General features: G+C 42.0%; 1 protein-coding gene across 4 annotated transcripts in view; it reads left to right on the top strand.

The window, feature by feature from the left end:
* The window catches only part of FILIP1 (filamin A interacting protein 1), a 121,671-nt gene that overhangs the window by 73,989 nt on the left and 20,012 nt on the right, over positions 1-27,670 (top strand). For 3 of the 4 annotated variants that reach the window (XM_054975388.1, XM_054975378.1, XM_054975373.1), the window contains exons 4-5: positions 545-723; positions 22,469-25,274. In XM_054975388.1, the coding sequence (XP_054831363.1) occupies positions 545-723; positions 22,469-25,274 (2,985 nt within the window). Of the gene's footprint in view, positions 1-544; positions 724-15,759; positions 15,824-22,468; positions 25,275-27,670 lie in introns of those variants that run through there. The other variant, XM_054975398.1, reaches the window with a different exon arrangement.

Here is a 27,670-nt window from a genome sequence, read left to right as displayed (position 1 = left end):
CAAGAGAACTGATCTCTGTAGTCTGGAAATAAGTTGTAATTCTGGGGAAACTCTAGGCCTGACCTGGAGGTTGGCAACCCTACATGTCTCTCATTAAGATCAAGCCCTCAGAGCTTCTTTGTAGATGAAGCTTGATAATATCAACACACTTTAACTCTCCTCTGCATTTGGCTTTTGATGGAAACTGTTAAAAGAATAATAGAAAGGGCTGCCAGCCCCAAATGGAAAATTCCTGATTTTAGGGGGTGAAGCCTGGAGAGGGCAGGGTTTAGGGAAGGGAGGGACCTCAAAGGGGTATAATGGCATAGAGTTCACACTCCAAACCAGCCATCTTCTCCAGGGGAACTAACCTCTGTGGCCTGGAGATCAGTTATAATTCCAGGAGATCTCCAGCTACCACCTGGAGATTGACAACCCTAAAAATTTACTAATGGCTGCTTATGAACAGTAAAAGAATCAAGGCCATATTTATGTAACATATATTTAATCTAAAGTCAGCAGATGGCATATTTAACATAGTTCATTTTACATTTTAATAAACCAGCTGGACAGACTCGAAGAAAAACAGAAAGAAACGTACCGACGCATGCTCGAGCAGCTTCTCTTGGCAGAAAAGTGCCATCGGCGCACAGTTTATGAGCTGGAAAATGAGAAGCATAAACATACAGATTACATGAACAAGAGTGATGACTTTACCAACCTCTTGGAGCAAGAACGTGAAAGGTGAGCATTAGAGACACACTGTTGAATAAACTCTGCTTTCAGGTTAGATAGGAAATTAAGGACTTTTTCATTACATTTTTCAACAGAAATTCAGAACTGCAGATATTATAAGGGAGGAAATGTGTTTCTCCATACCATGTTCCCACCATTTGGATCCAGACAATTCCCTCTTCCTGGTACAGACCCTCCCCCTCATGTTATTTCTCAAGGTTCCCTCCTCCTCATAAACAGAATTTTGTGGGGATTATTGAAAATATTAATATGTGTTGAGTTCAGTACATTAAAAATATGTTGTATAAATCTGCCATTAGGATGCCCAGGTGAAGAAATTTCCACAATGACTTAACTAGTACTCTGAATCTACCGTACATATTTATATTGACTTTATATCACTTTAAATGTCATTGTTTCTCCCAATGAATCTTGAACATTATAACTTATCCAGCACTTGCTGTTAAAAAATCCCTAAAATGTCTAGGATTCCATGGGAATGCAATTTAAATTAGTAGTAGAATTCAGTAAATTCCTGCAAATATCCAGACTTCATAGAATTTTCTCATTTTGCCACTAACAATTCTCAGTGAAGATTTTTCAAATGCAAAATTAGAACTGAAATTTGCATATGAAATTTTTACATCAAAATTTGAAAGTCACAAGCTTTACCCTTGATGATCTCTCTTCTTTGTTTAGATTTTAGCACTCTAAATATGAAGTCTCATGAACTGTAAAATGCCAAATTTATTAGGGTTGCATGCCATCGATTACATGTTGTCAATTATTAAAATACCACTGAAATCTATCTATGATCTGTTGTCAGATGTTGTCATAAGAACGTAAGAAGAGCCATACTGGATTTGACCAAAGGCCCCTCAAGTCTAGGATTCCGTTCACACAGAGATAAAATACCCTGACATGTCAACCACCAGATATTAAATAGAGCTGCACTGCCTTCAAATATTTTCAAGGGGGAAAAAAACCAGTACTTTTGGGAATTGTGAACATCCCAGAAAGCTCATGGTGTTTTGCTGTCTTTTGCATCTGTTTTCAGCCATTGTTCCACTGAATGCTGCTTCTGTACCATTTTTAAACTTGCTCCTTCAGTATATGATCCTAGCCAATGAGGTATTACAGTGAAACTGATGATATCAGTTGTCTGTATCCTGAGGGCCAATAAATCGACATTTACAATCAAGTCTGGATCCAGTTATGGTTGTGCCAGAATGTGTATCTGATGAGGATGTGTAACAGAATGAGCACTGAAGCTCATGTCACACTGAGAGCATTATGGTGCAGATGGAAAGCATCTGCAGTTGCTTGCACATTTTGATATACTTTAGATGCTTTTTTGGGGCAATGCTCCCTTTTGTGTCTTATTGTTCTGCAAGAGTTTCTTTTTTTTTTTTTTATAAAAATTTTTATTTTTCAGTATACTACACAACACTACAATAACACTACACAAGACTATCACAAGGAAAGGGAAAGGATGAAGAGAAAGGGAAGGGGCGGGGAAAAGGGGACATAAAGGGAAGGATAAACTACATTCAACACTACACTTCAATGTTTTCCCTTCATACTGCCATAGTAGAAAAAAAATAGCTCAATAAAATGATGATGGGGTGGTTAATCATACAGATTACACATTTCAAATTCTAATTAAACTTTCCTCCCCCTTCTGGGTCCCGGACGCAATTCTCTCTGTGCAACCGCAGCTGCGGTGCTCTCCTCCTCCCCCCCCCCTTTCAGGCTTCTCCTTTTCCTCGTTCCTCGTTGGTACACTGGAATTCCGGGTTTTTATCCTCAAAATCCTTTAGTTGTTCTTCTGATAGTATCTTATAGGCTTGATCTTTATGTCTAAACCATATTCCTTCCGGAAGTAACCATTTATACTTTATTCCATGGTCCCTCAGAAGAGCTGCGAACTTTTTGTACTTAAAACGTCTTTTCCGGACTAGAAATGGAACGTCCTTTAAAATCTTAACTTTAAGACCCATAAAGTCCAAATCCGCATTGTATGAGTTATATAGGATAGTGTCCCGAATCTTTTTAAATGAAAAGTCAATAATGATCTCGCGAGGCAGCTGTCGCTTTGTTGCATATTTTGAAGAAGCCTGACGGACCTCCAAAATGGCGCTTTTAACCTCTTCTTTAGTTGTCCTCGCGGGTATCGCCAGTAGTTCCAAGACCAAATCCCACAGATCCTCATTTTCCTCCTCTTTCACATTTTGGAGACGCAAAATTGTCTGCGTTCGTTCCACCTGTAGCCCGATCAGCTGGTTCTCCACCAACTTCAGCTCTTTTTTCGTAGCCTTCACAAGTGACGCACTTTCCAGAGCAGACTTCTCTGCCCCCCCCCGCTACTTCCTTGATGGTTTTCACTTCGCTTTCAATTGAGCCCACCCTTTGATCAGTTTCGTTCAGCTTGTCAACAAAGGGTTTTATGGCTTCTACCACCGCCCTGCGCACCAACTCTTCGAGCGACTCTCCCTTCTGCAAGGTAGCCGAAATTGACTTACCGAGAGCGGGACTTTGCTTCTTTGCTGCCATTTGGGGGGGGGGGCGCCAGCCAAATTCTGGAACTCACCGAAGGGGAAGAGCGAGTCTTCTTCAGATCAACCTCTCCTTCACAAATGCTTGTAGAACAGAAGGGATTCGCTTGTTTACAGGCTTCCGCCTGTTTCTTTTATTTGCCGTTTCTCGTTGCCCGGCGGCACTCAAGGCGCCGCGCACGTCTGCCGGCCTCCATAGGGACAAACGGGCAATTCCCCCCCCGCATTGATTTCGGGGGGTTCTTCCCGCAGCGTCCCGGACCCTGCCTCCCTGACTGGGAGTCCTGGGGGCTAATCCTTGCAGATCAGCCGCCCGGTCAGGGTGCCCGGTCGCTTCCTCCCAGACCTGCCGAGAGGAGCGTCCGGCATGGCTGAGAAAGCGAAACCGAATCTGTTCTGCAAGAGTTTCATTGTTGCCCCAGAGCCTGGCAAACAAGGACAGAGCTCACTTTGCAAACATTTCTATGTTCTTTCAAATGCCTCACAATCACTGAAAATAGTAGCATTTTTTGAAGAACACAAAAATATTTGTTAAATTAGACACTCCAGTCTGGCTCAGATCCGATATTAAAATCTGTTCCATCAAAGTCAGTAATATAATTACCTTAACTGCTACCACTAAAGACTGGAAAGGACCTCTTTAACAGAGACCTTGAGAACTGCTGCTAGTCAGGAAGATCAACCAGTGGTCTTATTTGGCAAATTCTTACGTTACTTTTTTTACTGTAAATATGGTATACCCTGGTTTTCAAATAACCGTCTTTTGGAGAACCCTCATGTTTTTGAAGGAGGAGATTTATCTAGGACTCTTCAATGTGATAATCTGTAACAGAAAGGAAACGTCCTCCTCCAAACATCTTACCTGTCCCCTGTTGATCTCATTTTTTTAAAGAATCCTATCCTAAAAGCATCTTCCAGTAATCAATAAAGCAATCGAATAAAACATGACAGCAATAAAACATTTACTTAGCCCAAAGATTTATATAAATTTGTTTTCACAGAAAACACAACAAATGAGAGTCAACAAGATGCCTTTTTCTAAAAGGTACTTCTGTATTGTTTAATATGTTGTGTTAAATTGTTTTTCCAGCTTTGTGTCAGATTTCTGCTTCTTTTCAGATTTCTGATATCCAAACCCTATTACATTGTTTCTTGAATATCCTAGCCATTGATCTCACTGACTGACGCTGTATAATCTGCCTTGAGTCTCAGTGGGAAAGGCGGACTATAAATAATGTAAATAAATAAGCAGTGGCACAACCAAGAATGTATCTCTCTCTTTTGGGGACGTTCCCACTTTTAATGTCTTAATTTTCAGACATTGTCTGTTGTATAGGAACTACCTTGATTGGTCATGGTAAACTACTTGAAGGGAAATATAGGCAACTGGTGGTATATATGATACCATGTCTTCATAATGTCTACAGTGGATATACAGGCCCATAATCCCTTAACACCATGGCTTCTTACTTGGAGTCATTCCTGTAATTTATTCTTGTGAGATAAAGTCATAATGAAATACAGCTGTGAATAACCATCATTCCCTCAAAAATTAAACATTTGGGAACTTTTCTGGAGAAAAAAGTATAATGTGTCATATTGTTCTGTCATTCTAACAACACACTTTTCTAGTATACACACACACACATTTTTGCCACGTGGCTGTATAGGGATCATAGCAGATTGTGTGTGGAAGTAGACTGTGGCTTGTAGTCCTTGGATACATTTGAGACCCTGAAAAAAATAGAAAGAGACCAACCTTTACTTTGTCTTTATTATCTCTCCATGCAGAAAAAAATTGCAAGTGTAGCTTAGCACCATCAACCTTTACCTGAGTCTCCATTTGAAGTTGAAACTACTGAAGTGATTTCATGTTGGAGGTTTTCTGAAACTCTCTGTTAAAACAGCTGGGTCTCAACTATAATTTCTTCCATGACAGAATTTAAAAGACTTGCTATCTTGCTTAAAAGCTAACCAGTTCAATCTGGGTTTTGTTCCACCAATAATTGTATGTATCTAGAGGATTCCCAGACCTCCTCAATCTTCTACAAAAATTTTCTTTCAGTCTTCCAGGGACATTTTCTGCCCTCCTCTCACCATCTCACCACCCCCAGCAAAGAAAGATTTGGAGAGTTTCTTAGTGGTCTGTGATAACGCATTCCTCTCTGCTTCAGTCATGCTGGCAGTGAGATGCTCCTTGGCTGCTCTTCTAGTGATGTAATGCTGGGATTGCATCACCTGCAAAGGAAACTGATCTGCAAGTAATAAAGAGTACAGCCGTCTTGAAACAGTAACGGGAGCACTGATGTTAGTGGATTTCAAACATCTTTTCTTCTTCCCCTTTTGTATTTTTTTATTCATGTTTCCTTCTCTCCCTTTTCCCATGAGAAGCAAGCTGTTGAGTCTTTCGTCTGAAAAGTTTTCATTTTGCTTCACTTTGTCTTGTATACATGAGATGTAGATGAAGAGTGAGAAAAATATCTGTGGAGACCTGAATTCTGAGGAAGACCTTCTTCCTCTGATACACTTTAGATTTATGATTTTTGTGTGTTTATACAACAGAAAGAACAACAATGGCAACAACAGTGAGAGAATAGTGAGCCACATCATATTTTTGATACTAGCTAGTTTAGGCTTACCTAAGGTAGGTAGTTAGGTTTGCCAGTACAGCTAGCAACCTTTGGGAGAAATTGGGGTGGAGCTGGCATCATGCCAACATGACTTCTAGTATAAATTGGAAGTGACAAAGATATTATAATAGAGTTTTTATGGAATGCTAGAGCATCCCATATCAATTCCTTTAAACATTTTATATTCAGCATTTCATATTCAATATTTTATATTGCAAATTTAACCACTGATAATTATTTTTAGTTTTTCTTAATTTTCAGCTACATAACCAAACAACTTTCAATTTTTTCTGAAATTCTTGAATGTCAATTATGCATATAAGAAGTTAATTTAGCCATTGATGCATATTCGTACAATTTGTTCATCCATTCAGTGACATCTGGACAAAATTCTGCCTTCCATTTTGTAGCATATACTACTCTCACTGTCATCATCATGTATTTGAAAAGTTAGCTGTGTTCGTTTGTATTATTAGTTGGTAGAACATTTAATAACATAATTTTAGGGTTCAGTACAAACTGAAACTGTTATGTATTGCTTGAGTAGAACGAAGGCTCCTGAAGCCTACAAGGCTATTGGTGTTTGGGTGCCAGCATGGCCAATCAGAACGGTTGCTTTGTAGTCCAATCGCTGTGCTCAAAAGTAGATACTTGTATATAGTTCATGTAAACAAAGGATTCTAGCTGCTTACATTGTATTGGTTGTTGCAAAAGTGAGTGTGGTTTCTACAAGTATAAACTGGTTACTGTTGAGCCTGAGTCTCCAGTCTGTCTGCTTCCAGTCTACAATAGAAATGTGTTAATCTCTTTAGGTGTTAATCTCAATATACAATACTGGCGACAAGGATGGGATGCAAAGGTGGGTAGGCAGCCCCGCAATGCCAAGAACTAAATCACTCCAGGTGGGTAGGCAGCCCTGTAACACCAAGAGCTAAATCACGACCCAGAGCTTATACACAGCCACCCCATCGCAATTCACCGACAGTGAATCATGGCTCCAAGGGCCGTTTTGAACCCTTTGAGTCAACCTCTGAGGACTGGGAGGCATACATCGCGAGGTTTGAGTTCTGTCTTGAGGCAGACAAGGTCACGGATGCAGACCTCCAGAGGGTGACCTTCTTCAGTGTCTGTGGGCGGTCCAATTTTGACATAGCCCGGGCACTCGTGGCACCGGCTCAGCTCCAAGCTACAGCATTCAGTGTCATCAAAGACTGGTTCCAAGACCACTTCTCACCACAGCCATCAGAGATCGCCAGTTGACACGCTTTCGACAAGTGGAACCAAACCCAGGGTGAGTCGGTGACCATTTTTGTTACAGCTCTCCGGCATTCAGCACGACAATGCAACTTCACTGACCTGGAGACTGCGCTCCGAAATCAACTAGTATGTAGTCTGCAGGATGAGAAGCTGCAATGACGGCTATTTGCCAAGAAGGAACTCACATTCAAGGAAGCCCTTGAGGAGGCACTAGCAGCGGAAGCAGTTGACCAGTCGACAAGAGAGGTGCGCCAGTTGCAGAGTACTCCCCTAGCAAAAAATGTGGAACCAGTCCACCATGAGAGCATCGATAGTGATTCAGGGGACGATGATGAGGTTCACAGGACTCAAGCAGCACTGTCCAAGCAATCCAAACAGCAACACACCAACGGGTTGCCCTGCGCCAGTTGTGGAGGAAGCCACAACCAGAAGTCCTGCAAATTCCATGATGCCAAATACCAGGCTTGCCAAAAGAGGGGGCACATCGCAAGGGCATGCAGGGCACCCAAGAGCAGAGGCTCCCCACCGCGGATGCTGCAACAACAACGGCCAGAACGAAGGGGTTCTTTCCGGCTTGAAGAGTGCCACTCCATAACCAAGTGCTCCAGTCGTACCACAGTCCTGAATATCTGAATACCTACCAGAGAGAAGATCAGGGTAATGATGCACATCGAAGGAACACCGTGTAAGATGGAGGTCGACACTGGATCGGTGCTCTCAATCATCTCAATGGACACCTACCACTGAGTGCATCCTAGGAAAAGAGACAGACATCTCGAGCCATGCGACATATACTTGTTGGACTTCCAGGGTCGTCGGGTTCTGATGGCAGGCATCGGCAAGTTTGAAGTTAGTTTTAAAGATTTTCGTGGCCCCCTCTGCCTGGTTGTCATTGAGGGGTACCGCACAAGTTTGCTGGGGCTCAAGTGGTTTGAAGCGTTGGGAATCCACATCACCGGTGTCCATCATATCAGCCAATAGAACATTGAGCTGTCTGTTCTGAATTTCCATCCGTATTCAACGGCTCCTTAAGACGATACACCGGAACACTGGTATCCTTTGACCTGGACCCTACAGTGCTGCCAATCCATTTGAAAGCTCAGTGTGTTCCCTTCTCTCTCAAGCCATGCATTGATGAGGAGCTCAACCAGCTGATTGCACAAGGAGTCTTTGAACCAGTGTCACACGCCCGTTGGGAGACTCCCATCATCACGCCCATTAAGGCCAATGGGACAGTACGTATCTGCATGAACTATAAGTGCACCCTAAATAAGGTACTGCAACAGCATGCTTATCTGGTGCCAGTAGTGAGTCACCTCCTGGCATCGCTAGCAGGAGTCAAGATCTTTGTGAAGATCGACCTGGCACAAGCACACCAGCAGCTTTCAGTAGATGACGACACTGTGGAAGCACAGACCATCGTGACTCATCAAGGTGCATTCAAAGTGAAGTGGTTCCAGTTCGGGGTCAGTGTGGCACCCGGAATTGCATCCCTGGTGTCATTCTGTACTTTGATGATGTCCTGATCATGGGAACATCCTCTACAGAACTCGCTGGCCGCCTGCAACAGGTACTCTGTTGTCTCCAGGTTGTTGGACTCAAGATTAAGAAGGAAAAGTGTCAGTTTGGCGTGGCTCATATAGAGTTCCTGGGATTCATGATTGACGCTGATGGCATCCACCCTACAGCCAGCAAGGTGCAGGCCATTCGCAGTGCACCAACACCTCATTTCAAGAAAGAACGCCAAGCATTTCTTGGGCTCCTAAATTTCTACCACTCTTTCCTGCCGCGGAAGGCATCACTAGCCAAGCCACTGCATAGACTACTTGAGAAGAAAATGCTCTGAGTCTGGGGTCAGAAGCAAGACCAGGCATTCTCCGCAGCTAAGGACATCCTTTCATCAGACAGTGTACTCACCCATTATGATGAACTCAAGCCACTTGTGCTCACCTGTGATGCCTCACCTTACGGAATTGTTGCAGTTCTGAGCCATTGAACACCTGATGGACAGGAGGCCCCTATCACGTACTTTTCCAGGACGTTATCATGGGCGGAACAGAACTATGTTCAGTTCAACAAAGCGGGTCTTGCTCTGGTTGCTGGTGTAAAAAAGTTCCATGACTATGTCTATGGACAGCACTTTGAGATCGCTACACACCACAAGCTCCTACTTGGCTTTTTCGCACCCAATTGACAGACCCCGTAGGTCATGTTTCCAAGAATGCTGTACTGGTCGGTTTTTCTATCTGCTTATGATTACAAACTTTTCTATCATCCGGGCAAAGCCTTGGGACATGCCAATGCCCTTAGTTGCCTGCCACTGCAGTGCCCAAACACTGACCCTGCTCATGCTCATGAAATCATGCAGCTGGAAGCCCTGCTCCAACCACCTCTCCATGCAGCAGACATCGCAGCCCACTCTGCCAAGGACCCCACACTCTCTTGGGTTCTCAACTGGGTATGGAGGAGGTGGCCTATTGACCAGCTGGATGCTGAGTTCCAGCCTTTCAGCTCCTGCCTGCATGAGTTATCAGTCCACAAGGGATGCTTGCTGTGGGGGAACAAAGTCATCGTTCCACCCAGACTGCGTCAGCGTGTGCTGGAGTTACTTCATGTAAGACACCCAGGGATTGTCAAAATGAACGCTCTGGCCCGCAGCTATGTGTGGTGGCCAGGAATGGACCAAGCTGTAGAGAGATGGGTACGGACCTGTCTCCCCTGCCAGGAGTCTCGGCCACATGCCACAGGCCACTGTGCACCCATGGGAGACAACACGCACACCATGGTTGTGGATCCACATTGATTTCGCCGGACCCTTCCAGGGGCAAGTTTTTCTAATCGTAGTGGATTCCTTTTTGAAGTGGCTGGAAGTAATCCCTGTATCAACCATGATGTCCGCAGTGGTCATCCGTTTGTTAAGGTGTCCGTTTGCGACCCACGGCCTGCCAGATGCTATAGTCTGAGACAATGGCACACAATTCACCTCCCAGGAATTCCAGAGATTCCTTGAGAACAATACCATCCAGCACATCACATCAGCACCATTCCACCCATCAACAAATGGACAGGCAGAAAGAATTATGAGGGCCACTAAAGACTTACTCCGCAGATTAGGCCAGGGGGATTTGAGCCAGCGGTTGGCCAACTACTTACTCTGGCAGCACATCACCCCACATTCCACCACGGGATGGAGCCCAGCAGAGCTCTTGATGGGATGACGGCTAACAACCCTGCTCAATTGGCTCCACCCAGATCTGGACACCTGGGAGGAGACAGAGTTTTCGGGATCATCCAGGAGGTTTCAGCAGGGAGACTTAGTCTACGCCAGAAACTACAGGGAAGGTCTGATCTGGGTTCCAGCGTCAGTGCTCAGGGTGACAGGGCCGACCTCCTACAAGGCGACTGATGCCACCGGCAGAATGCTCCAGAGACACACCAATCAGTTATGGCAGCACTGGCCGGAACAGACGCAGGGATTGGACAGAGACTATTCACCTTGTACCACTGACACAAGGGCTAAATCGGCAGCAGTGACCGAACAGAGTGGAGATAGTATAGCGGCACAAAGCTGTTCAGCAACTCAATTGAGTCCAGAGAACTCCTCTACTCCTCTTAGTGGGGCAGAGGCCATTGTCAACGCCAAGCCACCTATCCAAGGACCGTGCATAGCAGAAGGGTTGCATAGGTCTCAACCATCTCACCATCCCCCGGTTTATCTTAGCGACTTCATCTGCAATGGGGTAGCCCGAACTTAGGTGGGAGGGGTGTTATGTATTGCTTGAGTAGAATGAAGGCTTCTGAGGCCTACAAGGCTATCGGTGTTTGGGTGCCGGCACAGCCAATCAAAACTGTTGCTTTGTAGTCCAATCGCTGTGCTCAAAAATAGATACTTGTGTATAATTCATACAAATGTAGGATTCTAGCTGCTTACATTGTATTGGTTGTTGTAAAAGTGGATGTTGTTTCTACGAGTATAAATTGGTTACTGTTGAACCTGAGTCCAATAGAACCAGAGGTTAAAATCCCAGTCTCAACAATTCACCCCTGAACATAGTGAGGATAAAACTGCCACCAGTGTCTCCAAACTAGCCCTAGCTTAGAGACAGGGAAACTAATCCTCCAGACTTACCAGGCATTACCTGAGAGTCAGCTGTGTTGAGTCTCCCACAAAAAAGTTACACAGATAATTGGACCAAAGTGGTCTAGGGCACTGGTTTAGGTTGAAGCCAGGAATCAAGGAACATTACAACAGAGATAAAGAAATATTTTGTTTATTAAAATTGTACATACAAAGCTATATTTTGGAAAAGTATGCAAAAAGATAAATAAAACAATAAAATAAGTTAAAACCTACACTATACATACCAGCAGGGTCTTTGCCATTCCAAACAATGATGGCTACTTGTAGATATCATACAGCATTCTTAGCAACCAAACTCAGAATCCGAGGCATCAAACATAATTATAGTCCATAAAGGTCTCAAAGAGAACCCACAGAACAAAGGAAAGGGCTAAAAACTAAAAGCAGGTTCTAAGAGCAAAAACTATAACCGACTTTTCCAATTTATGCCCACTTGCCTAGAAATCTGGGTGGATCTCACCAGCCAATCAGTGCCCTGCAAAGTCACAGGAGGTTGGTGTTCTACAGTTACATCAAAACCACACAGCATTCTGATGAGCACACACCATCTCCCAAAAGAAGTATAGCTGGGTCAGATAAGCCTAATAAGCTGGGACATCTTGGCCTTACCTCCCTAATCTTACAGACACCAGAAACAGAACTATCAGCACTTGGGTAATTAGAACAGTGAAATCATTCTCAACTGGCAATGCTTACCCATAATGCATCAGACTCTTGCCAGCTGGCCTAACTCTTCTTCAGACCAGACATGCCAGTTTCTTTAAAAGGAGTGTTCCCTGTTTTTCAGTGATATCATTAAGATACTGAAGTACCTATAAATAATTTCAAAGTTGCCTGAAAGGCAAAGCAAGGTTTGGATGATGGAAGCAAATTTTAGCTTGGAAGTATATTGTCGAAAGCTTTCATGGCCGGAGAATGGTGGTTGTTGTGGATTTTTCGGGCTGTATAGCTTGGAAGGGTTATATATTAATTTAATTTAGGGATTTTACAATTACTCTGATGAACATATAGAAACTGGTAAATAAACACAGAATTCAGCTGTTATTAGTTCCAGTTGGCATTGAAGATAATTTATAGAAGCAACTAAGCCTGAAAGCAGCATCAAGCTTTTGTGTCTATTAAACATCTGTATACATTAATGACACAGTCACCATGGGCATGTGAAGAGATGTGCAGTCACCAGGACATGTGAAGAGAGCCATTGTGCTACAGTGGGTAGAATGTTGGCCTAGAATGTAGGAAACTCAAGTTTGAGTTCCCAGTCTGCCATGGAAGTTTGCTGGGTAAACTTGGACTGTCACACACTCTCAGCCTACCTGACATGGTTTATTAGGACAAAATGGAGGAGATGAGAACAATATAACTGCTTTGGGTCTCTACTGGAGGAGAAGGTGAGGTATGAAAGAAGTTTATAAATAATGTGTAAGATCAGTTCAGTACCATCACCTCTAATAGGATTGCTAACAGGCCTGGAGAAAAACGTGCTGTTGTCTCTTTAATACAGACTTAATGGGCAGCAGATGCTGTTCATGGCATGGGGTTAAGTAATGTCACCTGGTAAATAACATCCCATTAAGCTTCTATTAAAGGGACAGGACATTTTTTTCCCAGGCAACTGGCAACCCAAGTCTAACCTCAAGGTAACCATGGCATAGATCCATGTGGTCAGAATTGCTGGGTCAAGGTAAGGAGTTATCCTCTGGGCTAAGTGAAGAGGGAAAAAAACATTTTTTTCACAGCTGAGTTAAGTTGCTTCCCTAACAATGAGGGTGGATGAAATATAACTCCTAGACTCTTAATTGAGTCAGCAAAGATCAGCAAGTGTGGGAAACACACACTGGACTCCACGATCTTAGCCTTCCCAACAGGCATTTATTTATTTATGTCATTTATAGTCTGCCTTTCTCACTGAGACTCAAGGTGGATTACCTAGTATGAGATTAGTACAATCAGTATCAAGGACATTTCCACACAGTATTAGATCAAGGTGGCCAGTCATAACTATGCAAACCTAGCACAGGCCACAAAAACTGTAGAGAGAGCTATTGCATTTAGAAGAAAATCTCAAGTGATTTTAAATTTCAAACTGAAGCCATGGAACACAGAAATGAACTACGTGCCATCCACACTGTAAACCTGATTACTTAATAGTTGAATAATATGATACTCTGAGGGGGGAAAAAATCACTGGCCCCTTCCAATCAAGATATCCCAATGCAGTTTGTCCACTGCAAGGGACTACATTCTGTGGTGTAGGAACATTTGTATTGCAAACCTTTGTCACTGATTTCTGTTATGTACCTTTTATAGCAGCTTGCTGGGTGGACATGAGCAATTGATAATATTCATTTCCTTGCCTAGAAAAGCTTCACCTGCTGCTTACTGTGTGCCCTCCAGTTAAATGCACCAGGGAAAAGCAGGCCAGGTTTTTGTTTCTTAGCCATTTTTCATTGCTACTTAAGCATGCTCTCTGCTACTGTATCTCAAATTAGTCCTTTGAAAGAACGAGCAAATAACTGGGTTGTTTGGGTCATTGGCTAGGCCTACTTCCTGTTTTATGACTTCAGGATTCATTCTAAGGCATAAGAAGAAAACCTCACAACTGTTATTTCCTTTATCTGTTCATACATTCTGCTTCCTCATACTGGAAGAATGATGGACCTGAAAGATTTAGAAAAGCTGAGGTGAAGGTTTGACCTAGCTATCAGACAAGTGTGTAATCCAAGCAAAAGCTACAATTATTCAATACTGAGATATCTTTTTAATGCTGACTCTTACCTGTCTGCTTATTACATCATAGAGATAGTCAGGTAATGTCAGAAATTATTAACATCTATGGTATTAGTCTTCCTTTGGGTTGCAAGTCACACTGCTGATTTATTCGTACTGTGAATAATAGAGTTTCACCTCAGCTCTGAACATATGGAAGTTCTCATCTCTGCCCAAATTTTATATGAAATCTAGACTATCATGAGAAGTTGTACCACTTCTACACTTTTCCTAAACCAGTTTGGTGTAGTGGGTAAGAACAGCAAGACTCTAATCTGGACAACTGGGTTTGATTCCCCACTCCTCCGCTTGAAGTTAGCTGGGTGACTTTGGGTCAGTCTCAGCTCTTTCAGAGCTCTCTCAGCCCAACCCACCTCAAAGGGTGATTATTGTGTGGATAATAATAACATAATTGATAAACTGTTCTGAGTGTGCATTAAATCAAATGTTGTTGTTGTACTGTTGTTCCTCTTAAGTTTAAAAGAGGGAAAAATAAAATGGAGGGGGAGGTAGCAGTATCCAAAGAGATACTATTAATGAAGCTTTAAAGGTAAAGTTAGTCCCCTGTGCAAGCACTGAACCATTACTGACCCATGGGGGGGCGTTGCATCACAGTGTTTTCTTAGCAGACTTTTTGTTACGAGGTGGTTTGCCATTGCCTTCCCTAGTCATCTGCGCTTTACCTCCAGGAAACTGGATACTCATTTTACCAACCCCAGAAGGATGAAAGGCTGAGTCAACTTTGAGCCGGCTACCTGAACCCGGCTTTTGCCAGGATCGAACTCAGGTCGTGTGAGCAGAGCTTGGGCTGCAGCTTACCACTCTACACCACGGGGCTTGAAGCATTAAATACGCGATGATTTATCCCAATTCACATCATGGAATTTAAAGGGAGGGGGAATAGAGCCTCAACTCATCAGTTGGTATGTGGGGGAAGAGAAAGCCCTTGGAGAACAGTGTAGTATATTTATATATTATTCCCCTGGAACAACCCTGTTTTAAATAAGAATAATGGTTAATCACTATGTCCAGTTGTTTGGTTTAACTAAAGGGTGGGGTTTTTTTGTTTATATTTTTTTAAGGAAACATGATGTAAGTAATATAAAATGTGTTGTCTGAAATCAGTATACCTTCCAATACCTCCCTCCAATCTTTTTGTTCCCTCTCACCTCAGCAGCATTCTTTTCCAAAGACATGTTATATTTCTTTTTACTGAATACTTTCCCAAGAGGCACAATATGACTAATGCAATATATTTTAAAGTATATTGGAAACAGCAAGTCCTCCCCGCTTTCTTTTTCTTGAGTTTTGTTTTACTTACACCAAGAGTAGATTTGGGAGCTCATTAACACCTGTTAAACATCTGAGATAAACATGGGCCAGTTTGCTAGTAATGATTCTGGTTGTCAAAAAGTATCACCTCTGACTGCAAGAGGCAAGTCTGGAACTTAATTAAGGAAAGATTTTTAATGGCTTCTTTATGGAGGATGCCTTTCAGTTTGTATGAAGTGCACTTTTATGGCAATAAGGAAACACAAGCCTGGGAGAACTGTTGTTTGTTTTTCTATAACAGAAGCATCTGGCTTTGTTTGGAGAGTTTTAAGCAATGTAGCCCTGGAATCTGGGTAGGGCTGTGGATGTTACCTTTTGGATTATGTAAGTTCCTGCACTTGAGACAGAAAACAAGAGGCCAAGGAAGGGCTTAGCCTGGAATCTGCTTTGAAGAAAGGGCCACACTCTGGATGGAACTAAAAAAGGTGGGGAGTGTACCCGTGATATGAATTCAGCCGGTGAAGAGCTTGCCATCTTTGAGCTCTAGTAATGAGAGAGAAACTTCAGACTCATGAATTCTTTTCACACCGCAGTTAAAAGGCCTGAGAGGCCTAGTAGAAAGGGGGGAGGGAGACAACCTTCTGAGTGATCTTTGGCTGCCCCACCCCAAAGCTTCAGAAAGGACGTGTGTGTGTGTGTGTGATCCAGGCTTATATTAAAGGAAATGTAAATAGCAAGTTACCTTTCTAGCCTGAAAAGAAAACGTTTGACCATATATTTCATGGCTATGTGGATCTGTTCTAAGTAACTTTTATTTCAGAGATTCAGATTTGCTGCCTTAGGATAACCCAGGAATAATGTGAACAAGGCATGAGAAAATGGTCAGTCCCTAACAGATCAGGTATTGTTGGCTGAAGTTGTAGTTGGAATGATCCTGTGAACCCAAAGAGTCCTCTCGCAGCTGCAGATGTTATGTTGCAGCTCTCTCTTAAATATATACAACAGGTTTCCATTTTATTTTGTGTTTTGTTTTGGGTGGATTTCCTTTATAACTGATTGACTGGCTTTCTCTTGTGCTGTATGATCTCAGCTGCTGTTTCATTGAGGATTGCCATTGTGGCTTGAACACATGTTGAATAGAACTGGCTGGAGTTCATATGGTTTGGAAATAGAGGATAAATGGGGAGAGGAGAATGCTATTCCCCCTCCCCCCTTTTTTTTGCTAGGAATTAAGCTTTTTCTGTGGCCAACTTTTCCCCATTGCTTTGCTTTCTGGAGAAGGATGTTCCCTTCACCACCCTCCCCAAGCTACCCAAAGTTAAATCTGCACAATAATAAGCCATATAAGGGAAGGATGACATCATCAGTGAGTGGTCCCAAGCTGTTTTGCACAACATTCACCTTTCATTGTTCTGATGACATGGCTGGAATGTGATGGCGAATTCCCTGGAGAGCAGGGGGGGCTATGCAGGGCCTGCAGACTAGTGGGGAGGGGAGGGGGCTAGAGGAAGGGCTCCTCACTTGAAGGTAAGAAAGCCATACTCTGCCTTGGGTTTGTTTGTTTCCTAAATGTGAGATGTTTCTGGTAGATGCGCATTTTTCAGCGGGTGCTAATGGATTTCCTTGGCAGGAAGAGTCAGCAGAGAGCTGCTGCAAATAACTGCGTGTGAAGAACAGGCATGTGCTCAGAGAGATAAATAACTACAGGTTTTTGAAGTTAGCAGCTCAAGTTGGTGTGGAGTTGACTTGAGGAGGGAAAGCCTCGCATCACAGCTAAGTTTACAAGGTAATTTGTATGGAATGCTTTGACCACTTTTGTTAATAGATGCACTGAAATTAACTCTTTCCTTAGAGCTGTTGTTTCACTGTTCTGGACAACACCCCCCCCCCTCATGTTGTTCAGAAAAAGATAACCTCCAGCCAGAAACAGACTTGCCTGAACTTTAAATCCTCTGTTTGTCATGGACACATGTGGACTCTTTTCCTCTGCAAGCCTTTGCTGACCGGTGTTGTAGCTGTACTGAGGATTTGTAGTTATACAACTGAGAAGTGGTTTGGTTTCTGAAGACTTTCTGTGTTGGGGACAACCTTGATATGAAAAAGATATTTGGAAAGCCGGCAGTTTATTTAAACAAGAAAGGCATCCCATTGTTTTAAAACAGGAAAAGCAGTCTGGCTTTGAATGCACAAAAAAGCGAGATGCTGGAGCCTAAAATGAACTGATGTGAGCTGGTTGTTCTTTAATCATTATTTTTTCCTGAAAAGGCTACTGCTTTTCTTTCTTAATTCTTAGAAGCTACTCAGTTCCATTGGGGTGAAATTTTATGATCAGCATAGCTGTTTACTTTGGGCATAACATTTATAGAAGGATAACTAGTATTTTTCCCCTCTCCCCTGTACTTCAGTTTAACTATTTGTTAAGTATATTTTCTCCTGTCTTTTCTCTAAGAGCTCCAGTATTCTGTAATAATTATAGTAATACTGGTGGTGCCATTTTCTGTGCCAAAGAGTTTCACAAACTAACTTTATTTCATAATCATTAAAACAGCCCTATAAGGTAGGCCAGTATGATCATTCTCATGTTAAAGACACAGGTCTCCGTTTGGCAGAACAGTGTTATATTAGGTTACCCAATACATTCAAGGGTGATGAGAAATTTGAGCAGGAGATTGCTCAACTAAATAAACATGTATAATATACTTAAATGTGTTTCAAATGATGTAAATATTTTATTTATAAATTGTTATGTGTATACATTTTTGCAGCATTGCTCAGTAAATGTATACAGTAAGTATTGAAGAATACTAGTATATTAACAGTGCAGTCCCAAACTCTGAATAAAAAAACACTACTAAACTGTAACCACTAAAGACTTTACATAAAGCTGTTCTTTTTTTAGAACTGAATAGTAAAAATCTGATATCCAAGCAACATCTGTATATTATAATTGTGTGAATTTTATTGCTTAATTTGGCTGCTGGGATAAACTTTCTCTGTGTGTGTGTGTGTGTGTGTGTGTGTGTGTGTGTTATGTGCCGTCAAGTCGCCTCCGACCTATGGGGACCCTATGAATGAAAGACCTCCAAAACCTCCTCTCATTAACAGACTTGCTCAGATGTAGCAAACTGCAGGATGTGGCTTCTTTGATTGAGTCAAGCCATCTCGTTTTAGGTCTTCCTTTTTTCCTACTGTCTTCTACTTTTCCTAGCATTATTGACTTTTCCAGATAATCTTGTCTTCTCATAATGTGAACAAAGTACATTTCAGTACATATAATAATAAAGGCCTTGAAAGACTTTGTAGACTTGGTTGTAGGAAAGGGGTTAATCAGAAACCTGAAAAAGGTAAAGGTTTCAGAGTTGAAAAAAACCTCACCTCATGTTTTTGCTAGTGAAAGAGATCTGTACATGTATGCACATGAATACATGAAGCTGACAAATACTGAGTCAGGCCATTGCTCTATCAAGGTTAGTGCTGTTTACTCTGACTGGCAGCAGCTTTGCAGGGTCTCAGACAAATGTCTTTCACATCACCTACAACCTGATCCTTTTTACTGGATGGTGCTAGATATTCTACCTGACACTTTCTGCATGTAACGAAGATGCTCAGTCACTGAGCCATGGCCCCTCCCCTTGTTCTAGACATAACAGCAATTGCTGGATTGGGAACTGTGGGCATAAATCAGATGCGCATTGAAATGCAAAACTATCTGGCTGTGATACAGTCTTTCTATACAGTATCTTGATTTTTATATGTTGCATATTTGAATGCACATCCCGTCCATGAAACCAGGCTGTGGTCATAGCTCACTGACAAAATACATGCTTTGCATGTGGAAAGTCTCAGAGTTGATCTTTGGCCTCTCTACGTAAAGGATCCCAGATAGCAGGTGTTGGGAAAGGTTGTAAAGAGCTGTTGCCAGAGTAGAGAATATTGGGCTTGATGGACCAGTGGTCTAAGGCAGCTTCATATGATGAGTTTCTTCTAATCACATGGAACTCATTGTGACATACAGGTTCCAATGAGGCAATACCAGGTTGGATGCAGTGATCCATCAGCAGAAGCAGCTGACGGTCATAGATCTTTCCTGCATTCACCACCCCCATCCCAATGCCAACAGGCCATTTTCTACCCCAGGGATGCTTATTTGTGGGGTGATATGACCCATGTGGACTAACAGCCAAGCAGATCAAGAGATTGCAGTAAAGAGGGGGAATGGGATGAAGCAGAAAAGGAACTCTCTTCCATCAGCAGAACTGGAAGAGAAGAAAACAGTAATTTGGTCCCCTTCCTCTTCTCCACTGCAGCCTTTCAATCTACAAGGCTGTTGGTCCACACAGGTACCACAACACTAGAAATAAACTTTCCTGGGGCTGAAAAGGACTGCTAAGGGAGTGGGCAATACAGGGAAGACCCATGATTCTTGGCTTTGTGAATCTCTGGATATAATCAACAGTTCTTCATACTTCATGATTTGCTTACCATTGGAACCTACATACTAACTAGATTGCAAGCTAGTGCTCTGGGACTGTCATGGATTTGAATTAATTGTACAGGACATTAGTGCTGTAAATATGCTAGAACAGATAAATAATGCAAAAGCACTATTGCATGATAGTAACTTGGGTGGTGGTGGTGGGGAGGCAAAAGTACAGCTTTTATTAGACAGAAGTGGCTGGATGTCATTGGATAAGCTCTTGAAATCCGTTGTTTAGCAAACCAGGTCTTCAGCACAAATGCTGGATAGCTCCCCAGGGAAGGTGTGTGTGTGTGTGTATTTCCAAGGCTAGCCGGTATGGGGCCTGCATTCCATTTAGGAAAACTGTTACGTGCGAAGCACTTAAATGCAGGAAACGGCATTAGACCTATGAATAGATCATCATGGGCTACACGCATTCTTCTTCCATGGAAGTACTTTCCATGTATTACTTGTACTGTCGAACAAGAGTCACATGGCACCTTAATGACTGAAAGATTTATGGAAGCATATGTTTCGTGGGCTAGAACCCACTTGAAGCAGTAGCATGAGAGGCTCCAGGCCACAAAAGACTGGGTTTCAATCAGTCTGTTAATTTTTAAGATGTCACAAGATTCCTTTTTGTTCTTGCTGGAATTTGTAACAGGAAATTATTTGTATAATTTCTAATAGCATAGCTGAAGAGTTGCCTCTAATTATTTATGCAATAATTTGATACATACTTCAGAGGTGTGTCAGTTTTTTGGATAGCAAGACTACTTGGGTTATAAGTTATAAAGGCAGAGGGGGTTGTAAAAATATCTTATTATTTCTGGAAATCTTAAGATATTTCTGGTAAGTGGAAATATGCAAGTATTATATGACCTTCAATGTTAAACAGTTTTATGGAGAAAATTTGCTGCTACTTTAACTGGTAATAAAATAGGCTATTTCATAAGAACATTTGATATGATTTTAGGTTAGCTGTGAGGTAGTCATTGAAGGGCAGGGCTGTGGATTAATTATTATCTGAACTGAAATCAACCTGAAGAGTTAAAAAGTAGTAATTATGAACCGGAACTGGAACAGAATCCAACCTTTTAATCGGTTTTCTCCCTGGTCTTAGTGCTCATATACTAGGCACTTTTGATGTGCCTCCATGAGGGGAACCTGTCTGCCTAAAATGAAGATATTGTCTCTTTAAGACAGAAAATGCTGGAAATTGTTTTAACATTAAGTTTACAAATATTGTGATTTGTGCCTTTGGGCAGTCTTTAGATTCTTGCATAGGACACAGTAAATTCCACTCATGAGAAGTTAACTAACACAATGACTGAAACTTGTTGTTAGCCTGTCTATTTCATTTCACAGTTTCCCTCAATCAAGAATATAAAATCCAAACAATCCTATTTTCTCTTGGTGGTGGAGAGAGCCCTCAAGTCATAGCTGACTTATGGTGACCCCTGATGGGGTTTTCATGGCAAGAGACTAACAGAGATGGTTTGCCATTGCCTGCCTCTGCAACCCTGGTTTTCGTTGGAGGTCTCCTATCCAATTACTAATCAAAGCTGACCCTGCTTAGCTACTGAGAACTAACAAGATCAGGCTCACCTGACAGTGAAGAAATGCTCTAAAGCCTTATTAGTGAAATTTGTCCCATTAATAACTTGAAGAATATGTTTTGAGAATATTCCTTCATAGTCAGTTACTTTTCACCACAAAAAGTGTGGTGTTGGGTTAGGATACTATGGTAAAGTTCAGACCATAAAGAACTCAAACAGCCTAGACTTCTGTTCCTTCTGTAGCAGTTTCTTGAATAGTTTAGCTGCTTTTCCCCTCATTTTACTGCATTTAATCATGTTCTGGCAGAAAATTCAGAAGAGAACCCTTGAAATGCCACACTGAAATCTGAAGGGGGAGTTAAGCATCCATAACTCAGAGGAAAATCCGAAGAGGTATTGGGCCCAGAGTGGCAAATCACCCATGCAAAAAAAATCTTACAAAGGTAGAAAGTCAGCCAGTGTGCAGCATCGTAGGGATGAATCATTTGACCACAGTTCTTGGGGGTTCCTTTTCATGTGTGTTCTACACAAAGATATATCACTCCTGAGTCTTCTCCTTATTAATGGGTTGTAGTTGGACTTTTGAATGCCAGAAAGGAGGTTGTATTAACCTGAGAGGAAGTCACCTTATTTCCCCAGTGTCTAGAGCCCTCAACTACAGTACAGTAGGATCATGGGAAATGTTGAAGGCCTTGTCGCCCTTTCTTCAGCGCTGTGTAGCTGTGTACAAGACAGCATGGTGGGCAACTCATCTTCATTGGCTTCAGTGCTATAATGTCTCCTGTTGGCCTTTGCTGGAAGATTAGCAGGAGACTCATCTCTACTCCAGCTGAATAGAAGTTTGCTAGTTTGATCAATCAATGTGCACCAGCATGCACAGCTTTTAAGGGTAATCTAACAGCTTTTGTGTACTTTTAAAGAGCCCTCAGCTCATTCCTTCCCTACCAACAAAAAGAGTAGCACATTGAAAACTTTGGCAGTTGTGGATATGGCCGAAGTTGTACGAGTACCTAGAGAGACACAGTGTTTTAGAAAGCATGAATAAACACTTTTTTAAAAAGAGAGAGTGACTGTGCACTATTATACTGTGGTGTTTTTTTTTCTACCTTCAGATTAAAGAAACTTCTTGAACAAGAAAAGATCTACCAAGCCCGCAAGGAAAAGGAACATGCCAAAAGGCTCAACAAGCTAAGGGAAGAGTTAGTCAAGCTCAAGTCATTTGCACTTATGCTGGTGGATGAAAGACAAATTCACATTGAACAACTTGATCAGCAAACCCAGAAAATACAAGATCTGACTCAAAAACTAAGAGAAGAAGAAGAAAAACTGAAAACTGTAAGTTCCAAAGCAAAAGAGGATGGGCAGAAATTGATGAAGTTAGAGGCGGAACTTGAACACAAAACATCATCGTTTTCTCAAGAACATGAGGAGATGACTGCTAAATTGGTTAGTCAAGAGTCACACAATAGACAGCTCAGGCTTAAGCTGGTTGGCTTAACCCGAAGAATTGAGGAGCTTGAAGAAACCAACAAAAGTCTTCAGAAGACTGAAGAAGAGCTTCAAGAGTTGAGAGACAAAATAGCCAAAGGAGAATGTGGGAACTCCAGTTTGATGGCTGAAGTAGAAAATCTCCGCAAGCGTGTTCTGGAAATGGAAGGCAAAGATGAGGAGATCATCAAAACTGAGTCCCAGTGTAAAGAGCTTCAAAAGAAACTGCAAGAGGAGGAGCTCCATACCAAGGAGCTAAAATTGGAAGTGGAGAAACTACAGAAGAGAATGTCTGAACTTGAAAGGCTCGAGGAGGCTTTCAACAGAAGCAAATCAGAGTGTTCGCAGCTGCGCTTGAATCTAGAGAAAGAAAAGAACTTAACCAAAGACTTGATTAATGAGTTAGAAGTGTTAAAGACACGAGTAAAAGATCTCGAGTCTTCAGAAAGTAAGTTGGAAAAGGCTGAGCTCCTCTTGAAAGATGACCTTACAAAGCTGAAGTCATTTACAGTCATGCTGGTTGATGAAAGAAAAAACATGATGGATAAAATAAAGCAGGAAGAGAGAAATGTTGAAAGCTTGAATAAAAACTTTAAGGTGGAGCAAGGCAAAGTTATGGAAGTGACTGAAAAGCTCATAGATGAAAGTAAGAGGCTTTTGAAGCTGAAGTCTGAAATGGAGGAAAGGGTGTCCTGTTTGACAAAGGAAAGGGATGAGTTAATTGGCAAGCTGAAGAGTGAAGAGGAAAAATCTGCTGAGCTGAGCTGTATGGTGGATATGTTAAAGAAAAGAATTGATGGTATAGAGGAGGTTGAAAGAGAAATAGCCAGAGGTCGAGTTAGAAAAGGACAGAGTCTCTCTGGCCAGGAGGATAACAAGATTAAAGAACTCACAGTAGAAATTGAAAGACTGAGAAAGCGTCTCAAGCAGTTGGAAGTGGTTGAAGGAGATTTGATGAAGACTGAGGATGAATATGATCAGCTGGAGCAAAAATTTAGGACCGAGCAGGACAAAGCAAATGTCCTTTCTCAGCAACTGGAAGAAATGAAGCTCCAGATTGCAAAAACTAAAGCCATTGAGAAGGGTGAGGCAGTGTGTCAGGAAGCAGAGCTGAGGCACAGGTTTCGGCTGGAGGAAGCTAAGAGCAGCAACTTGAAAGCTGAAGTGCAGGCACTGAAAGAGAAAATCCATGAGCTGATGAACAAAGAAGACCAGCTTTCACAGCTACAAGTGGATTACTCTGTTCTTCAGCAAAGGTTTATGGAGGAAGAAAATAAAAACAAAACTATGGGACAGGAGGTGCTGAGCTTGACAAAAGAGCTTGAGCTGTCTAAGCGCTACAGTCGTGTCTTGAGACCCAGCATGAATGGCAGAAGAATGGTAGATGTACCTGTTACATCCACTGGAGTACAAACTGATGCAGTAAGTAATGAAACAGCAGAGGAAGAAACACCTGCTGTGTTCATAAGGAAGTCCTTCCAGGAAGAGAACCACATCATGAGCAATCTTCGACAGGTGGGCCTTAAAAAGCCGATGGAGAGGTCAACTGTGCTCGACAGATATCCTCCTGCAGCAAATGAGCTCACAATGAGGAAATCATGGATTCCGTGGATGAAGAAAAGAGAGAGTGGTTCTCCAGCAGCTCAAGATAAAGGAGCCCGAGTACATACCAGTCCAGAACATCCTGGAGAAGTGGTCCTTTCTCCCAAGCAAGGGCAGCCTCTTCATATTCGGGTAACACCAGATCATGAGAATAGCACAGCTACTTTGGAGATCACTAGTCCAACAGCAGAAGAGTTTTTCTCAAGTACTACTGTCATCCCCACCTTGGGAAATCAAAAACCACGAATTACCATCATTCCCTCTCCTAATGTCATGTCCGCAAAAGGAAAAACTGGCGAGAGCCCTGTGGGTCCAGAAAGAGCTATGTCCCCAGTTACTATAACTACTTTTTCAAGAGAGACATCTTCAGAATGCACTAGATCTCCTTTTATGGAAAGGCCCGTCTCTCCAATCCAGATAATGACAGTGTCTACCTCGGCTGCACCAGCAGAAATTACTGTGACCCCAGAATCGCAGGACATGACCATGGGGAGGGCTGTGTTTAAAGTGACACCAGAAAAACAAACTGTCCCCACTCCAGTCCGGAAGTACAATGCCAATGCAAATATTATAACAACTGAAGACAACAAAATTCATATTCATTTAGGCTCTCAGTTTAAACGCTCACCTAGCACAGCTCAAGATGGAGTAAGCCCTGTGATAACTGTCAGACCCATGAATGTAGCAGCAGAGAAAGAGGTGATGACTGGTACCGTCCTTCGTTCTCCCAGGAATAATGTATCATCAAGGCCTGCAGCAAGCAAAGTTACAAGTACCATCACTATAACTCCAGTTACTACGTCTTCCACTCGAGGAACACAATCAGTGGTAAGTAATGCATACGTATATGTTCTTAGGTTATTTGAAGAAAGGTAGCTATTGAGAATCGAGGTTGCACAATATTCATAGTTTGACATTGTTTGCTTGAAATATATTTAGACCCTTCTCGCAGCTTAAAAGAGTACACAGGATGATTTATAAAATACTGAAAACAATAAAGCATACACCTCTCCAATAAAGTATATAGAGCTTGGATCTAGGAAGCCTTAGTCTAAGTCTAAACTTGCTTAAGGAAGACTGCCTGTCTTAGAATACACCTTGTAAAATAACATTGCTTGCTGTGCTACGCCTGCAGCTGATTTCAAGTTTACAATTCATATACAGGCATGGGAAATATAAGTCCCTATGGCATGTCTGTGTCGAATTTGGGTTATATTTTACTTTGAACTATTCTGGAGCCTGATCTTTTCCCAACTGCTTTCTTTGAACATTTTCAATGCTAGTGTGAGAAATTTTACACATCTTCATCGTTGACAAGGCAAGGCATGGCACATACTTTTGTACTCGGTGTCCATAATGATGTACAAAAGTGAGAGTTATCTGATCTTCTGTATTCTTTGCATGTTTATTCAAAACACAACAAAAAAGGATTCCACTGGGTATGTTCTCCCATCACAGGGTTTAGAATTACTTGATAAACAGCTCAATGGGTATAGATTTTTCTGTATGTCATCTCTTCAGACTGCAGATGGGGGATTGCATTCCTATGAAGGAAATCTTGTCAGAAGGCTACAGCGCTTGTTCTAGATAACTACTTTTTCGGTATGCAGGGAGATTTTTAAAAAATGGAGAAACATTCAATCATACTGTCACACCACCTACATTCTGGAGTAGTAGTCTTAGAACTTTACTCCTCATCAACTGTTTGTCCTATGAATATTTTATTATTTTAATCAGTAGCATTCAGTGGTTTAACAAAATATTCAACATATAGATAACCTTATTTAAAACTAGCCTGACGTCCTAGAAAGTGCCAGTCCAAAATGGTGTCATTGCACGGCAACTCCAAAACATGTGTGAAACTGGTTTCCTTCGTTGAACGCTTGCAGCATACATCTTATTCCCTGATACCAAGCAGTAAAGCCTTCAGGTTAATTTTTAATGGAATTTGGCATAATTGGATGTCTTGTGAAGGTTGCTTCCACACAAGTTGTTTAATCTGGAACGGACATTGTTTGCTCACTTGCATAGTTGCAATCATGAAAGGGATAAAGGAGCAATTGTCTCGGCTACAAGAGAACTTGCTTCTGAGTAAACGTGTAATAGGAATTTACATTGCCAGCATTTCTATATGGAATGCAGTGGATGATCGCTTCTTCCCACTGACTGGGAAGGAGACTATGGCCATGCTCTTCACGCATAAACTTTTCTCAGAGTGTGGAACTGTGGCTCCACGTAAAAAGAAACAGCAGTTTCTAAAACAGAAATGATATCAGGCAGATTAGAAATAAAACAGGTCCATATACAAGAGAACAACTGAATTAATTGCCAAAGATTTAGAGAACTGTTTTCTGCAGTTCAGTCACATCAAATAGACTATTCCACGGGTTGGGGGCATGCAATTTTTTTACCTACAGCTTTTATCTTTTACCATTTAATCTTTATTAGGGTTGCAGCTGAACTGGAATATGGGCTTGAGTTTTCCATGTCCAAACCTAATTGAGCCATTACACACCACCAACTCACATTTGCATGCTATTTGTTCAGACAGCTTTTTTTTCTTTTTCTTTTGCAGTGCAGTTGCTCACTGTTTGTAGAAATCTAGATTCGATAATGCTGTGTTGGACAAGGTGTTTGAGTTGATGGGGCTTTTATTGCCTACCAGCTTTGATTCTAGATGCTTCTAGAAAATGCAGTCCAAGCCCCTTATACTGGGAGCTTTAGGGGGCAAATGCATTTTGTCGGGTAGGGAGGAAACAAGTAGGCTATGGCAAGCATCAGACATAGTGGCAAACCATGGTTGTTACATGAGTGAGCCACCTTCTTAGGCTCAAGCTTATTGGCACTGCTTTCAATTTGCATTCTCTGTATATAAGTATGTATGTATAAATATGTGAATTTGAACTCTGAAGGAGCAGATTTGTAGCTTGGATAGTCTGATGGCTCCTGGCCTGCAGTTACTGATGCCAAGTTGGGAAATAGCTGGAGATTTGGGAGTGGAGCCTGGGAGTTGTGGAGACTGAGAAGGAGAGGGACTTTAGCAGAGTATAATTCCACCCTTCAAGGGAAATGATCTCTGTAGTCTAGAGATCAGTTGTAATACTGGGAGAACTCCAGGTTCCACCTAGAGGTGGGCAGCTATAGGCTCAGATCTCCTCCCTGGCATGCAACACTCCCCTCAATTTTAAATCTTATTAAATATATCTCAATATGATGTTCATAAG

This window comes from Eublepharis macularius, chromosome 1 (genome assembly GCF_028583425.1).
Source record: "Eublepharis macularius isolate TG4126 chromosome 1, MPM_Emac_v1.0, whole genome shotgun sequence".
In the NCBI taxonomy this organism is placed as follows: domain Eukaryota; kingdom Metazoa; phylum Chordata; class Lepidosauria; order Squamata; family Eublepharidae; genus Eublepharis; species Eublepharis macularius.
Note: the sequence above shows the minus strand (reverse complement) of the source record. Positions and strands in the feature narration are given on the sequence as shown.